Source organism: Lepidochelys olivacea (assembly GCF_965140295.1).
Source record: "Lepidochelys olivacea isolate rLepOli2 genome assembly, chromosome: 8".
Taxonomy (NCBI): domain Eukaryota; kingdom Metazoa; phylum Chordata; order Testudines; family Cheloniidae; genus Lepidochelys; species Lepidochelys olivacea.
Genome location: NC_140418.1, coordinates 1,952,148 through 1,968,636, shown reverse-complemented (window position 1 = coordinate 1,968,636; position 16,489 = coordinate 1,952,148). Strand labels below are relative to the sequence as shown.

General features: G+C 50.7%; 1 protein-coding gene across 1 annotated transcript; it reads left to right on the top strand.

Moving 5' to 3' along the window:
• The first annotated feature begins 10,447 nt into the window (after nucleotides 1-10,447).
• LOC311524532 (pancreatic secretory trypsin inhibitor-like) lies at nucleotides 10,448-15,759 on the top strand. The gene is made up of 4 exons (XM_084635699.1): nucleotides 10,448-10,614; nucleotides 11,805-11,845; nucleotides 12,480-12,589; nucleotides 15,557-15,759. The coding sequence occupies exons 1-4, from the start codon at nucleotides 10,560-10,562 to the stop codon at nucleotides 15,600-15,602; spliced, it is 252 nt and encodes an 83-aa protein (XP_084491825.1). The 5' UTR covers nucleotides 10,448-10,559; the 3' UTR covers nucleotides 15,603-15,759.
• The last annotated feature ends 730 nt before the right edge of the window (nucleotides 15,760-16,489 follow it).

Here is a 16,489-nt window from a genome sequence, read left to right as displayed (position 1 = left end):
CCACTCCTGATGGCGCCACCTGAATCCCAACCACCACTCAGGATGGTCGTTATTGCCAGCCCCGATGCCGTCGAGCAGTCTGCCAAAGAAGGGGAGTCTCGCCTTCTGAGACTGGCCTTACCAGCCGCCGCCGCAATATCGCCCGTCCAGTGCCACTCATTTATTCTCTTTTCCCCACCTTCGATTCCATCTAAGAGACGGTCAAACACCAATGGGTGGGGGGGTCTATCCACAGCTAAAGGGAAAGGGAACAAGGGAGACTGCAAAAATGAAAGCCTTTTTCAGCACTGCACAGTTAATTGCTGTCACTGCTTTTCTCTTCTTTTCTGTATCTTGAATAAAAAGTTTTAAAAATACTTAACAGTGTGCGTGCGCCCGTGCTCAGCGAGCTGAAGTCTCTGTAAACCAAGCCCCGGACCCTGTTTAACTCTGTTTAATGTTAACTAGGAACGAGATTACGTTAAAACCTTTGGCCCATCTCTTTCCTCTAAGTTAATACAACAGGCCTACACATTCCAATCAAGCCTGGAGGCAGGCAACAGCTTGGCCCGTCCGACTGCAATGTTCAAAACCCTTGCACTACGACTGGGCGGATCCTGGGAGCAGCTGACCCCCATGAGAGATGGTCCTAGGGATTCCCTCTGTGTTGTTACAACCTCAGTTCCCTTGTCGTTCCTGTCTCACATGGCGCTTGCTGATGTCTAGCTGGGCCTGTGAGTACCAGTGGTTCTGAGCCAAACTTTGGATCCCAGCCACCCCAGCCACTGGGAAACTCCGTCACTCCCGGGGGTATATTCATTTCACACGGTCACAGTTACTCTTACGCAGGAGTTAGAATGAAAATATACCGGTCATGCCTTAGCTTGGCAAGACCCAAAGTGAGGGCGCCTCTGCCTGGAATGGAAGTTGCCCATCAAGGAATTAACACTGTGCTATAATTACAGATCCTGGATACCTCTCATCTGCTGAGTACATGAAGAGCAGTAACGGCTAAAATTGAGTGCCAGCAATCCAGCCTTTCCTATGGCATCTACTAGAGGGACTCCTCTGTACAATGACTGCACTGTGCTCGCTCTTGGACAGATCTGCATGGGAGAGCAGAGGTGCACACTTTTTACAGATGCTGGGCTAATATGGCACTGAGCTACCCACGTGCCAGACACATCTGAACAGCACTCTGCGTGAAGCGAGACAGGCATCCGAACACGAAGCAGTCGAATGACAGATTTTCCAAGGACAGCAAAACAGAAAAGTCCTTCGGCTAGATCCTCAGCTGATGTCAATTGGCATCACCCCACTGAGGTCAATGGAATTCAGCTGATTTACACTAGTTTGGGATTTGGCCCAGTGATTTCAGTGATGCAGCTTGCAGAGGGTAAAGGTGGCATAACTGGACCCTACTGAACATGGGTTAAATTGACTCCTGGGCACAGGCCAGCAGATGGCCTACATGTCACCCGCACTAATGCAGTGTGGTTCCTTGTCCCCCCGTAGAGGCTAGACAATGTCCAGACATTTATGAGTCTGCTACTGGCTTTGAGCTAATAAGCCTGATAGTTTAGCTTAGCTGTAACCCTGCAAACTAATGCTTCATCGAGACGTCTGTGGTGAATGGAGCGTGTGCGGGCTCTCTGCACAGGATGGAATTTCACCCCCTGACTGTTGTCATTCAAGTTCCTGAGAGCTGTCGACTGCTACAGCTAGATGTAGATTGTGGTGGGCCTTTGGGCATAGGAGGAACTGGACAGGCATTTCTACCCAGCTGCACCAAGATCATTCCTCATGCCCACTAGGCAATGAAGTGGTTCAGCACCCAGCAGGCGGACACATGTGGTGGGATGAACGCTTTCCTCCCCATTTTGCAAACTGGCCTGCCTCATGCTGCATAATTCCAGCTCCATGTGGATTCCCGGGGACAGCCAGAAGCAGATTTCATCATCTTCATTTGGCCAGAGGTTTGTGGCCGTTCTTCTCTGATCTGGACCTTGCCACAGACCTCCGGGCCTTTGTAAGCCCCAGGCTGGATTACTTCACGGAGCGCTATTTGAACCTACTCTTGAAGACCTCTCAGACCCTTCCGCGAGTGCACACTGAGGCTGCCTGCTTAATGCGCAGTGCTAGTCTGATGGAGCAGGTTACAGCTGCCCTCCCCCGAATGCTGAGATTGACCTATAGCACCCTGGATACCTCAAGTCCCAAGCTTTCAGGCTGCTGAGCATTCTTGACTCCCACTGACATCAAAGGGGTGCTTCTCTCCCTGTTTGCTCTCACAGCTAGGATGCTCTGGCTAACCATCCTGGGGGGCTGGAGAACAGGATGTCCTCAGAGGCAGGTCCTTGGCGCAGCAGCTCACCACAGTGCATTAGAGCCCAAGTCTGTTTGCCTACAGGGCCCCAGGCACTGGACCATGGAGGTGATTGTGTGTGATGTGCTGAGCTGTAGCTTGGGACAGGGGATTCTGATGAGGCTCATACTTGTCAGCACTCCATGCTCCGTATATTGGATGAAGTTCTCCGCCAGTGTCGACTGGTGCAGCTCCACTGAAGTCAGTTCCATTGAACAGAGCTGTACCAGTTTGCATCAGCAGAGAATTTGGCCGACTGCACTTCAAACCAGAGGCTTTGTGATAACTGCCATTGTATCAATTACAACAATAAAATAAATTGACACCTGAAGCTCATATGTTCAGCGGGGGGCTGGAACAATTTTTATACTGCGGGTGCTGAGAGCCATTACACCAAACTGTAAACCCTGCATATAATGGAACCACTTCAAGCCCCCAGCACTGCTAGGTCCAGCACCTATGAATGTTCAGTTCTTCGTGTCAAAAACATGGATCACTCCTAATTCCCTTTCTAATTCAGGCCTAATTGTATTTGAAGTACCTGGCCTCTCCAGAGACACTGCCTCAGAAATTAATCCTTGCTCATAGCCAATTAGTTTGCACTGACATTTAACTAGTGTGCTGTAAATATCCGGGGTTTACATTGTTCTGTTGGAATCTCATTTCATTTGCATGATAAACACTCTGTAAATACTTAAGTACTCACTACCTTAAAGAGCTGTGTGTCCCAGGGTAAATTAACAAGGACGTTTGGAGGGGAATCTTCCTTTGACAGCAGTATTGCTACCCTTGGCTGTTCCTATTTTGGCTCAAGCTACTGTAACGCAAACACTTTTTCTAATTGATTTTGGCATCTACTCTTCTGCGTTCAATTAATTACAACTGCCTTGATTCATAAGCACCTCTTAGTAATGTTTTACTCTGCTCTTCTCTAGTTATTTTTGGCTGAGATATCAAAGTGCTTCAGAAACATTCATTAACCCTTATAATACCCAGCGGGGTGTATCTGCTCTCCATTGCAAAAGGGCCCTAGAATCATAGAACCGTAGGGCTGGAAGGGACCTCAAGAGGTCACCAGGTCCAGTCCCCTGCGCTGAGGCAGGACCAGGTTAACTTAGATCATCCCTGAAAGGTATTTGTCCAGTCTGTGCTTAAAAACCTCCAATGATAGGGATTCCACAAACTCCCTTGGAAGCCTATTCCAGAGCTTAACTCTCCTTTGAGTTAGAAAGTTTTTTGAAATATCTAACCTCAAGTTCCCTTGCCTCACATTAAGCCCATTGCTTCTTGTCCTGCCTTCAGTGGCCATGGAGAACACTGAGCTCTTTAGAAGAGGCCTAAACAGATTTGAAGACTGTTCCCAGATCTCCTCACTTCAGTCTTCTTTTCTCAAGACTAAACAAACTTACCTCGGTTTTTTAATCTTTTGAACCTTTCCCCATAGATCAGGTTTTCTAAACCTTTGATCATTTCTGTTGCTGTCCTCTGGACTGTCTCCAATCTGTCCACATCTTTCCTAAAGCCTGGTGCCCACAACTGAACACAGGACTCCAGCTGAGGCCTCACCAGTGCTGAGTAGTGCAGGACAATTACCTACGGTGTCTTACTTACCACACTCCTGTTAATACGCCCCAGAAGGATATTAGCCTTTTTCGCAACTGCATCATATTGGTGTCTCATCTTCAATTTGTGATCCACCCTAACCCCCAGATCCTTTCTAGCAGTATTGCCGCCAAGCCAGTTATTCCCCATTTTCTAGCTCTGCGTTTGATTTTTCCTTCCTACCTGAAGTACTTTGCACTTGTCTTTATTGAACTTCATCTTATTTCAGACCAATTCTCCAATTTGCAAAGGGCATTTTGAATTCTACTCCTGTTCTCCAAAGTGCTTGCAACCACGCACACCTTGGTGTCATCTGCAAATGTCATAAGCATCCTCTCCACTCCACTATCCAAGTCAGTAATGAAAATGGTGAATAGTACTGGACCCGGGACAGCCCCCTGTACAACCCCACTAGCTATACCTGTCCAGTTGGACAGCAAACCATTGATAACTCCTCTTTGAGTGCGGTCTTTCAACCAGTTCTACACCCACCTTATAGCACATCTCCCCAGTTTGCTGGCGAGCATGTGTCACTGACTGGCCCTCTGAGGCAAGCTGGGCTCAGCTTTGCCTATGGCTTAGCAGCTATCGCTCATCCTCACTGATGAGCTGGCAACACAAGGGCTAATTAGTGACCCCAGCTGGGTGTAATGGGGCTTGGTTAGAAAGACTGGCCCCAGCTGTGGTGGGAAGCAGGGTGAGCAGGACTTCAATAGAGTCAGGAGCCCAGGGGAGGGAGGGGAGCCCCCCGCTGGGAAGAGACTGACAAAGTCTGGCTGAGGCACCCCCAGGGAGCAGATTAGGCTCCTGTCAGGGGCAGTCCCCAGTTAGAGCTAGCAACAGGAGAAAGAGACCCCCAGGGAGTAGAATACGCTCCTGCGGGGGAGCCCTGAGCCAGGGCCTACAAGGAGAAGGGAATAGAAGAGAAGCCAGGGAGGGGCAGAAGACCAGGGGATGTGGTATTTGGACCCCCAGCAGGAAAAGCCTGGGGCATCAGAGCTCACAAGAGCAGGGAAAAGTGCCCCAGGAGGGGTGACGGACCTTTTGTGCGCCTCGACTGAGACTCTGAGCACTCTGGAAGGGGAGTGAACTGTTATATGACCTGGCAGAGGGCCCTGCCTCAGAAGACACCATTGCGGCCAAGAAAGAGGTCCCTCGGGGAGGAGTCAGAAGTGAAATCTTGCAATCCTGTGTCCAGGCTCAAAAGGATACTTCAGAGGCCAGGATACGGCATGTCATGTGGGACTGTGTCAAAAGCCTGACTAAAATCAAGATACATCATGCCGACAGCTTCCCCCGTCCACTAGGCCAGTAGCCCTGTCAAAGGAGGAAATTAGGTTGGTTTGGCATGACTTGTTCCTGACAAATCCATGCTGGCTGCTCCTTATTACTCTGCTATCCTCCCAGTGCTTACAAACCGATGGCTTAATTTGTTCCAGTATCTTTCCAGGTATCGAAGTTAGGCTGACTGGACTGTATTTCCCCAGGTCCCCTTTGTTCTCTTTTTTTAAAGACAGGTACCACGTCTGCCCCTCCCCAGTCCTCTGGGACCTCAGCCAGCCTCCGGGAGCTCTCAGCAATAAATCACTAACAGCCAAGATTACTTCAGCCAGTTCCTGCAGTACCCTAGGGTGAATTTCGTCAGTCCCTGAGGACTTGAATACAGCTAACCTGGCTCAATAGTCTTTAACCTGCTCTTTCCCTAAGATGACTTGTGTTCTTTCCCCATTGTTGTTAATATCAGTTGTTAATTATCTGGTCACCATTAACCTTTTTAGTGAAGACTGAAACAAAGTAAACAAACAAAACAAACCCTTCAGCCTTCTTGATGTCATCAATTTGACGTAAATCCAGTAATTTCCTACGATGGAGTCTCCAGATGGAGACGGGTGATTTGACCCAAGGTGTTTCTGTTGCATGCCTAGAATAACAGAAATGTGTTGTGGTGGTCAAAATAAAAAATGTCCACAGAGGTCAATTGAATGCTTAGTGGCCTGCCTGTATTATTGTTAGGTATTGTGACGAAGTGGGACTGTTCTTAATGTTTCCTCTGAATAGTGTGGGGGTGCCTCAGTTTCCCCTATGCAATTCTTCAGTATCTAGGGGGTGGGATAAGGGTGTATGATCATTGCAGAGCCCTAGAGGGCATGTGTGTGCAGGAGTCTGGACACAGAGAATGGCCGACACCCTGTTTCCTGGCAACTGATGGCCTGGGCCCTTCCCCCCTGCAAGGTGAGAGCTAAAGGGTTGGAGAACAAAGGAATCCGGTGACCTCCTGGCCCAGGAAAGGGACAAAGCCCAGAGGAGGAGGGGCTGGAGGGAGTTTCAGTTTGGGATTGGCTGGGACATGGAGTGAAGGGCAGACATGGTTGTCTGGCTCACTGCCCCCCAAAATGGACCCAGCTGAGGGGTCCTGTTCTCTGTACCTACAAGCTCTGTGTTAGACCATGTTCCTGTTGTCTAATAAACCTTCTGTTTTACTGGCTGACTGAGAGTCACGTCTGACTGTGGAGTTGAGGGGCAGGACCCTCTGGCTTCCCCAGGACCCCGCCTGGGCGGACTCGCTGTGGGAAGCGCACGGAGGGGCAGAGGATGCTGAATGCTCCAAAGTCAGACCCGGGAAGGTGGAAGCCGGGTGAGCTGTGTGTCCTGCAGACAGGCTGCTCACAGAAAGGAGACTTCCCCAGAGTCCTGACTGGCTTCATGGGGAGCAGTTCCAGAGCATCGCCTGGGGACTCCATGACAGGACTCGCTGTGGGAAGCGCACAGAGGGGCAGAGGATGCTGAATGCTCCAAGGTCAGACTCAGGAAGGTGGAAGCGGTGTGAGCTGTGTGTCCTGCAGACAGGCTGCTCCCAGAAAGGAGACTTCCTCAGAGTCCTGATTGGCTTCACAGGGAGCAGTTCCACAGCATCGCCTGGGGATTCCATGACAGGTATATGAGTATGCCATGTAATTATTACTGCTGTTAGGTGTATGTGTAGCCAGTGCAATAGGTTTGTGTAGGACTCTCCAGAGAGATGTGAAGTCACACTCCCTTCCCTACGAAACTAACTTACTCTGTGGCCCCAGTCCAGCAGCGAGCGCCATGCAGATGTCCACATGAAGCCCTTATGTTGAGAATGACAAAGGCTGGAGGCTGGAGATGGCGGGTGCATAAAGTAAGGCTGCTGACGGCTAAGGCCACTCATAACCTCAGCTCTGGTTTATTTTCTGATTCATGCATTTTTAGAATTGTAACAGCCGGATCTTCCGGGCGGCTCTTGGAGGCACTGTGAAAAAGGCTGTAAGGAGGGAAGAGGAAGAGTGGGAGGCAGCCTGGTGTATAGGGGCACTGAGGGCTGCTCCAGACGACAGCAGCAAAGGCCTTGCTCCATATGGAATTCTCTCCACGGAGTTTGTCAGCGCCAGGGGATTTGTTTGTGTTTACAACAAGGGGGAAATTGTTCTTTAACTGATCAGTGGTTTTTCCCAGCTGGATACGGATCCGTCTGCCTGTCCCAGGTTTTAAAACTTAAAATCCAGACAAGAGGCATCACCAAAGCATTCCGGACCTGAAGAATTTATCACCCAATTAGGCCAACTGTGGAATGTTTTTACAAGATCTCCTCCAGTTCAAAGGGAATAATCCTGGGGCCGTTCTCTGGCCTGTGTGACCCAGGGGGCCAGACTAGATGATCATAGTGGTTCCTTCAGACCTTGGAATCTGTGAATCTATGAATAATTGTAAAAAAATATAATTCATTCAATGTGATTGTATGGTGCCCCCTTGTGTGAAGAGGCAGAAGTGCAGCCACTGTTGACGTGAAATGTTGCACTATGACCAGAACTGGGCAAATATCACAGCAAATTTTCCACAAATATTATCTGAATTTTCAGATAGACCGATTTCAATGTGTTTGTGCCTCTTTGTGTGTTTCCTTTCTGCTAACAGCCTCAGAAAAGAAGTTACTGGCAGGAATATTCCTGGACCCAGTGGACACTAGGGCGTTAGAAAATGTACGCCAGTTCCTAAACACGAAATATTCATGTGATTCTGAGCACCCACACATCCAGCTCCTCCCACTCGCATTCATCCACAGAACCTCAGCAACAACCTCAGCAAGCGGCAGGTGTCTTTTCAATATCCCTGCGTCTATTTCAAAAGTCTCTTCGTATGTTTAAGAAATCTGAGGTTGCCACTGAATGTGGGTGCGCCTTAGAAGCAGAGGGGCGTGTTGCCGAGGATGGTTGCAGGCAGGCAGCTGGAGGCAGAGGGCTGTGGAGGGGAAGTGTCCGGGAGTGTGTTTGGGAAATGGTGCTTTAGCTGGTGAGATCCTTCATTTCCAGTGATTCCAATCATGGAAGATGCCTAACTTCAGGGACTGAAAGCAGAATTTGACCCTCTGTCCTAAACCAGACAGGGCCTAGTTAATCTCCTCTGTGAAGCCACCCTGAGCAGATGGGACCCCTGGGTGAGGTGTTGATAAAAGGAGAGGAGATATTCTTGTCAACTTCCTAAGCTTCCCGTATTTATTGCCCTGCCCTCATCCCCAAGCCACTTTTGCTGACTCTGGGCACTGTTTATCTGGGCACTTTGTTTATCTGCTAGAGGAAGACTCTGCACAAAAAGTGGTTCGATTGGTAAAAGGAATTCCTGTTAAGTGAGCGAGAGGGGAAGGCTTAACAGGAATTCCTCTTATCAATCAAACCATTGTTTGTGCAGAGTCTTTCGTTTAGCAAATAAACCCAAGGGGCCAGCCCTGTCCCTGATATGACTCCACCAACGCCATGGGTTTACACCTGGATTGGATTTGGCCCATCTTGCACCTGGAATTTACTGGCCTCGTTTTCATTACTTCCTTATCAGTATCCAGGTGACATGTACGCAGGTATTGCTCAGATTAGCAACAAAACCTGAACATTATGATGAGCCTCAAAACCAGGTCCCTATCAGCTGTAGTAGCAAATATCAAGCCCCCAGGAGGGGAAAAGATAGAGGGTGTCTGGGTGCAGAAACAATGTACTTAGTGAGCCGTAGCAAGCTATTTCTGGGTTCAAGGCTGGGGTTTGTCCTGCCTATCAGCCTCTATTATAATATCTGTGAGGACATTAAAAAAACACTCCTCTACCAGCCTCTCCAAGAACACACGTCTTCCCTTCGATTCCTTCTCTTACAATGCAGTTATCGATGTTGGGGGTCGCCTCTTCTCAGAGGATGGGATATAGAACTGACATCGGGGCCAGAGCAGTGATCCATTGAAGGGTTTTTAAATCCACTGTAAGTGTTAGTTGGGCCTTGATCCTCCAAACTCTTAGACATGATAAACTTTACACATGTGATTAGCCCAGCTGGGGCCATTGGGATGAGTTATAGGTATAAAATGAGGCATTACGGGACCAGCTCCTTGGTTTGAAATCCCAAATGATGATCTCCAGGTCTGACTTCAATGGAAAGCTCTTTGGGGCAGGGACTGTATTTTTGTTCTGTGTTTGTACAGCGCCCAGCACAACGGGATCCTGGTCCGTGGCTTGGGCTTCTCAGTGCTACTTCGGTACAAGTTATTAATAACAATATAGAACTGGTTTTGTTGGCTCCAGCCATCTCTCTCCGTAAGATAAAAATCCTATAGATGGCTAATGCGTGGAGTTCTTAGCTCACCCTTTCATTCACAGCTTACCACCCGGCACTAGAATCAGTACTGTGGTTAAAGCTCCACTGGGTATTAGGATAATACTGGGTCTGGGTTGCATTCTGATGCAGGTTTTAATGCGCAAGGGCTGAGCTATTCCCTCTTCTTCCCCTGTTTATCTGCAAGATGCGGCAGTGACGAATGGCTGCTCAGGCCTAGCGGTTGGAGCAGGAGTCGGGCGCCAGGAACCAGAGTCAAGGGTCAGAGCCAGAGTTGGGAGTGAGCAGGGTAGGAACAGGACTGGGGGGACAAGGCAGGCCTCAAGGTGATTGTAGCTGTGGGCAACCAGTGACCTGCTGCCAAGCTTACCCGCAGGCCTGCTGGCTCCCTTCAGCCAATCAGGCGACCCTACCACAACTCAGCGGCACCCATCAATCTGCCTGGAGCTCGGGCTGGCTAGTCCCCGAGCTTTGCTGACAGAGCTCACCCCTTGCAGGCAAGTGCATCCATCCACTGATCCCAAGCCCCAGCTAAGCTGCTGCCCCAAGTGGGTGCAGTCAGGCTCCACGCTGGTGCAGGGGGCAGGAATCCACCTGCCCCCACCCCTTTGAGTTAGTTTCTTGCACAAAGCCCCTTTGCTTTGGCTTTGCACAGAGGACCAGGATCCCCCTTCCTGCAAGAGGATGTTTCTGTCCCGCACCTGTGGCCACCGCCTGTGAGCTGAGATGTTTCCCCATTAACTTTGGGTGGCTCTTTGCCCTGACGCACCAGACTGATCCAGCCATGACTCAGAGTCCTCCTAGCGTTTTGAATGTTGTTGTCCACACCTTGGGCTTGTGCCAAGTCCCGTAGAGCCATGGGCTGACCTGGGCGGGTACAGCACAAAGTGGGCAGGGCCTGGAGAGCCATATATTGGATCGAAAGAAAGCTCCCTGCGTGGGCTTCTTGAGAGAGGATCTCCTGGAGACAGGCAGATTCTGACTCCGTCTGCAATAAACAGCCATGAAGGCAGCTGGCCTCTTCCTGCTCCTCGGCGTGGGGCTTTACTGCTGCTCAGGTGAGTGTGACGGGGTCAGTCAGAAGCTGCTTTTCCTGCTCCCTCTAAACTTTCCCACATGCAGACAGTCCAGACCGGGAAAGCAGCCACTGGGCTGGTGGGGATCAGGGCGAGAAACCCGGGAACCTCTTCAATGTTCAGCATTGAAGAGCACAGAGCCTGACACCTGCTCGTAGACGGCAGCAGATGGCTGGAGGGTCAGGCTCTGTGTTCAGCGCTAGAGCGAGAGGCCTGCAGCCAGACCGCAGGTGAGCCAGTCTATTCCTGGGACACAGCAATGCCTGGAAGTGAAGCGGAGCAATGCCGCGTTGAATTACAGTCCCTGCGCCATGGGAGTCCGTACAGCCACAGGGGTGAAAGTCCAGCCCTTCCTATCAAACCGGCGATTCTCAGCCCCCAGCTGACTCAGTACTCCATCGAGCGCCGCACACAGAGCAATTCAACTCCCTGGGCTCGCACAGCTCTCTGTGGGTCCCAGAGGAGTTCACACAGTTTCCTTCTCCCTCCGCGCTACCCGAGTTCACCATACCCCAGCAGGGAACTCTGCGCCCAGGCCTCAGCTGGTGTAGATCGATGTGGCTCCACGGAGAATCCGGCAGGCGCAAGGGAACTCCCTCCTTGCCTGCTTCCGAGGTCACCAGCCGTTTGTCATCATGGGGCCTGATTCAGCTCTTGCTGACCCCGCTGAGATCAGCTGCGCTATCCGCACAGGCGAGACCATAATCAGGCTTGTAAACTGTGGCTGTGGCCCATAACCGAGTCTGGGCAATCAAAGGTCCCTTTGTTCCTTGGCAGCACCAGGTGGAGCTTGAGCGAACTGCCGGGAACGTCAGTGTCACGGGGCTGGGTCACTGTCAGGAGCCTGCTGTGGACGCGGTGGGTTTTCGTCAAGGCACAAAGGCAGAGCGGGGTGGAGGTGGCTCTGCCGGCTGGCAAAGGGCAGGTGAGCGGAGCAGGAACAGGAGTGAGATCAAGAAGGAAGGAAGCTGAGGGGGGAAGAGGCTGCCCCAAGTCAGAGGCATGGAAAGGGAGCAGAGAGGAAACTCAAATGGGGTCCTCCTCACAGGCGTGGGGTGGGGGGCCTGGAAGCAGCAGGAGAGTTTCTGTTGGACCTGTGCAAGGAGCAGGCTGGGAGAAGCCAACAGCCTACTTGATCTAAGGAGTTTCCTTTTCCCCCCCATGTGTTTTAGGCAATGCCAAACCGGGTGGTGCTTCTGACGGAGGGAAAGAGGTAAAGACTCCTTCTGTGCAATTTAACTGCATATTCTTCTTTGCCGAGGTCATTCTGTCCCAGTGTCGTGGAAAGCCAATACTGCTAAAAACAATGAGGCAAATTTGCCCAGTGGATAATGCAGTGGAGTGACAGTCAGAAGACCTGGGTTCTAGCCCCAGCCCTGTCACTGACCTGCTGGGTGACCTTGGGCAAGTCACTTTCCCCCCTCCCTGCCTCAGTTTCCCTACCTGACAAATGAGAATAGTGTTGCTGCCCTCCCATTGCAAAGTGCAGTGAGATCTCTGATGAAAAGTGTTAGATAAGAGCTGATTAATCGTCTTAAATGCCAAGCTAACACCACCGTTAAGATCCCAATTGTCAGAATGAAAGTTAAAATGAACCCGCACAGTGGCAGCTACCCACGTTGCTTCGGAACTCTCCAGGTGGAGCTCTTAGCAAGCCAGGACTGGTCACAATGGGATAAGTGCAGAAGAAATTGAGGACCTGGTACAGCTTCGGTTAGTCCTCCTGCAGGACCATTAGATTTTAATTTCTGCAGTTCCCCACCAGCCTAAAGCATCCCCTTCAACATGAAGTTCTTTTCAGCAATGCCTTGTGTAAGGTACATTAATACTCCCCTTTACTCACACAGCCAGATTGTGGCAGATATATGCTTCCGGGCTGCCCCAAAATCCTCGACCCTGTATGTGGCACCGACAATGCGACGTACCCCAATGAGTGTGAGTTGTGTGCTGAGAACCTGTGAGTATCTGGACGCTTTTGAGTGCAAATATTTCAAAAGCTGCTGTTTTCACATGGGCCTTGTACAGCGGAGCTCTGCCATAAGTCCCCTGTTCATGCAGAAAGCCATGACTTTTGGCTTGGTGCAATTTTCGGGGATAAATTTTGCCATTCCCCTCTTCCCTGCTGATGCTGTCTTCCACTGGCCTAGAGTAACACTGGAGCCATCTTCACCGGCTCGTCCCATGCTTACTGTTAGCTGTGGCATTATCATAGCACCTAGGAGTCCCGGTGGTGGACTGGGACCACATTGCGCTAGGCACTGTACAAACACAGAGCAATAAGACAGTCCCTGCCCCAAAGAGACAAGAGACAGACAGGCTGATGGGGGAATACAAGGAGACAACATTGGACCAGTGGAAGTGGTGCACACAGTGTATTAGAGGCTGATCCAAAGCCCGCCCAAGTCAATAGCAAAACTTCCGCTGGTTTTAGTGGGCTCTGGGGCTGGCTCTCAATGAATCTGTGCGTTGTGGGAATCCCATTTCGGATCAGAGCATGTAGGTAGGTGTGTGAGCGGAGGGAAGCCAAGTTGTTCCAGCACATCTGCTGCAAAGAAAATAAGACTTAGCTGACCCCAGCTGCCTGCAGTCCTCATGGTCTGCTGTGGTCTGGGCCAGTGCCATTGCCGATAAAGATGGAGACAGTTCTTCTGAGGTGCATTGCATCAATTGAATGGCAACTGAACCCAGCAATGTGCCGACCAGACGTATGAGAACCCGCACTGCATTGGCAGGGGTAGCGGGAATCTCCAACTAGACCTCCAGTTCTAACTTCTGGTTTCAGAGAGAATTCCACAAGAAGGGACTCCTGGGCCCATCTTCCAGCGGAGTTCCTCCTGATTTTCACTGGTGAAACTGAGGGCAGAATTTGTCCCATAGAAAAGTGAGATGGAAAAGACTTAGGTGGCCTTGGCCATTCCCAGTAGTCTGCTCTATGGTGACTTCCTCACATCTGAAGGCCAAAGAGGAGAGTTTCTAAGGAGACAGGAGTACAACATAGATTCAAGAATGCACCAGTGGATGGGACTTTAGCTAGGGAACCGGGATCAACGACCCAGCTGTCCTGGGGCCCCCACCACATCCCTTTGAGATTCAGTGAGCAGCTACTCTGAGCCCACTGTCCTAGGTCGCTGTGTCTGGCTGTCACAGGGTTTGCTACAGCACAGCATTGTCTAAAGACAACGCCCACCTCCACTTCCAAAGGTCTCCAGTGACTTCTAGATGATACGATACATGCAGGGGAGAGGGTTGTGTAGTATCCTTAATCCGCAGCGTCACTAAGGGCTGGGCCAAGAGCTGGTTCCACAGTGAAGAAAGGAGGAGGGTTTTCAAGTGAGATTCAAAGAGGGTCAAGTGATGCGGAGGGGTCCGGAGTGAAGGAAGGAGGAGATATGAGCGGGGGGGTGGGGAGGGGGTGTGCAAGAACAAAGTGCTCCCTACCCTCAGAGAGCTGCCGGAACAGGAGAGGTGACGGTCCGAGGAACAGAGCGCCTGATCCCATGGAGATGAATGAGTCTGTCCACTGACTTCAGGGGGCTTGGGATGAGGGTCACAGTGAGCAGGCTGGGGAGCAGGGGCACACGGGGCTGGAGAGGAAAGGTGGGGAGAGTCCCTGGTGGAAGGAACTGGATTCAGGGAGGCTGGAGAAGTTGATGGGAACTAGAATGACACTGGCCTGCATTTTGCAGTGACAGGGCGCTGGTCCTGCAGCGTTTTTTTCAGGGGCCCATTAATTTGTGCAGCCAGCAGGGACCCCTAAAGATGGGCTGGGTTTTAAAAAAGGGAAATAAATAATGTTACCAGTCCTCTGTTAGTTTGGGAGCTCCAGGAGTACAAGTTCAAATGAAACACCATGTGGTTTCACTCACACAGTGTGTCAGGGCTGTTGATCTAGACCTCAAAGCCCATGCAAAATGCCTCCTTATCAGCATTACACGAGAGATAAGAACCCTGTCCTTGGTCTCTGTAACGTCTTGTCTGGTGGTTTGCAGGAATAGGGAGCTGAGAGTCAGGACCGAGGGGCATTGGCAGAGGTCTGAGAATGGTGGAGGAGGGGAGCCCAGGGCTAGAATAGCAGGGGGGCTGCAAGGTAAGATTGTGGGGTGCTAGCAGAGCTGTGTATGAGACGGGGATCCAGCAGCAGCCTAGCAGGTGTGCTGAAGGCCAGAACTGAGATGTGGGTAAGGAAAAGCTGGGGGTGCGGAATTGGTTAGTGGAATAGTCACTGGTCCTGATCTCACTTGCACTGGTGTCATTTCATTAGATCGCTGTTTATTGGGGTGCAAAATATTCATAAAAATCCACACCTGCTTGCGGCTTTTTGTTGTTGTTTTTTGGAATTTCTATGCACACCTGGGAAATGGATTTGGTTTCCCAAGGTGATGAACATGAGTATTTCAAGAGAAAACTGAACCAATCTGGAGTCAATTAGGCCCACAAAGCTGTTATTTTTTCACAAGTGCATATCTGCATTTTCCCTGCTTGTGGCATTAAAATAGTCGCAAAGAGTCATGTGGGGCAGGTGCAAATGTGAATGAGACAAAGTGGGGCGTGTTTGCATGTGAAACCCCTGCACAGAACATCTCAGCGTGGGCTGAGTTTAGCTAGGCAGGAGTTGCAGGTTCTTGATTGCCAGCAGGTGTCTGATGTCTGCTTTGCAACAATGAAGTAATTTATTCTGACAGGAGATGTCAGAAAGTATTAGCTCGGAGGTTTACAGGAATTAATTAACTCATGTCCCTAGTAACCCCCGTCCCCCACCCCGAACTGCCTGCCGAGAAGACCTGGGATCAGCCTATGACTGTGTGTAATTTTAAAATGACATTTTAATTATTATTTTCCACCTGATGTTTCTCCCTGGAGTGGGAGAGTCTTCCCTGCCCAGGGGGTTTCAAGCTGCCCTGATACGTTTAACCTGTCTTTTCAGGAAAAGGCAAACTAATGTTCGCATAAAGAAGAGAGGAATGTGCTGAGTGCCTCGTGCACTGACCGCCTCTGCTCAGATGCCGGCAGAGAAGTGGGCGTGTGACAATTCCCGATGAAGACGCACACGGCTGCCACTGCACCGTCCTGCTGCACCATTCATCGGTTCATAGATATTCTCCATTCAATAAACCTGACAGCATTGCAGCCGCTTGCCCGGCTCGTCTTTTCCAGTTGAAAGGTGTGAGTGTGACCTTTGGTTTGGGATACGGGGGAAATCTAACGAGCTGTCAGCAAAACTCTTGGAGGAACTGCCCCCCCCCCACTCACTGGGGAAGAAATGACCGGCTTAGCATTCAAAAGAGCCAATTCTGACCTCCCTGACAGCAGTAAACATGCAGAATCACCCCCCTGATTTTGCTTTGGTGTATCAAAGGTTGGGATCAGGCCCGCACACTTTAACCTGGGCGCTTTACTGGGAAGAGGCAAGACTGGCCTACTCAGTACTGAATCGGCTTTGCATTGTGCACAGAAGCAAGAGCTAATGGCCTGAGTGTTCACCTGCAGCTCCTGCAAACGTCAGTGGGACTCACGGGTGGCTGGTTCCTCTGCAACCCTCAGCTTCACTCGGCAGAAACAAATTCCCCTTTTTGTCCTGCCTCGTAACCCCTCCCGTCCGCCCCGGCACTGGGACACCGCTGAGCCCAGACATTGAACTGGGTGACTTTGGCTGTGCATAGTCTTTGGGCTGGTCCCCTGCCCACGGGTGAATTTCACCCCCCTGAGCAGCATTTCAACCCAGATACCTCCACTTTGACCCTCCAGTGTGCGGCCCAAAGAAACGGGAGGGCGTTGAATGCACTGAAAGAGGGGCTGGGTCATGTCTGGCCACTAGGGGCTGCTGTTGGACCACAACATTTTGATAGCCAGAGTTTGA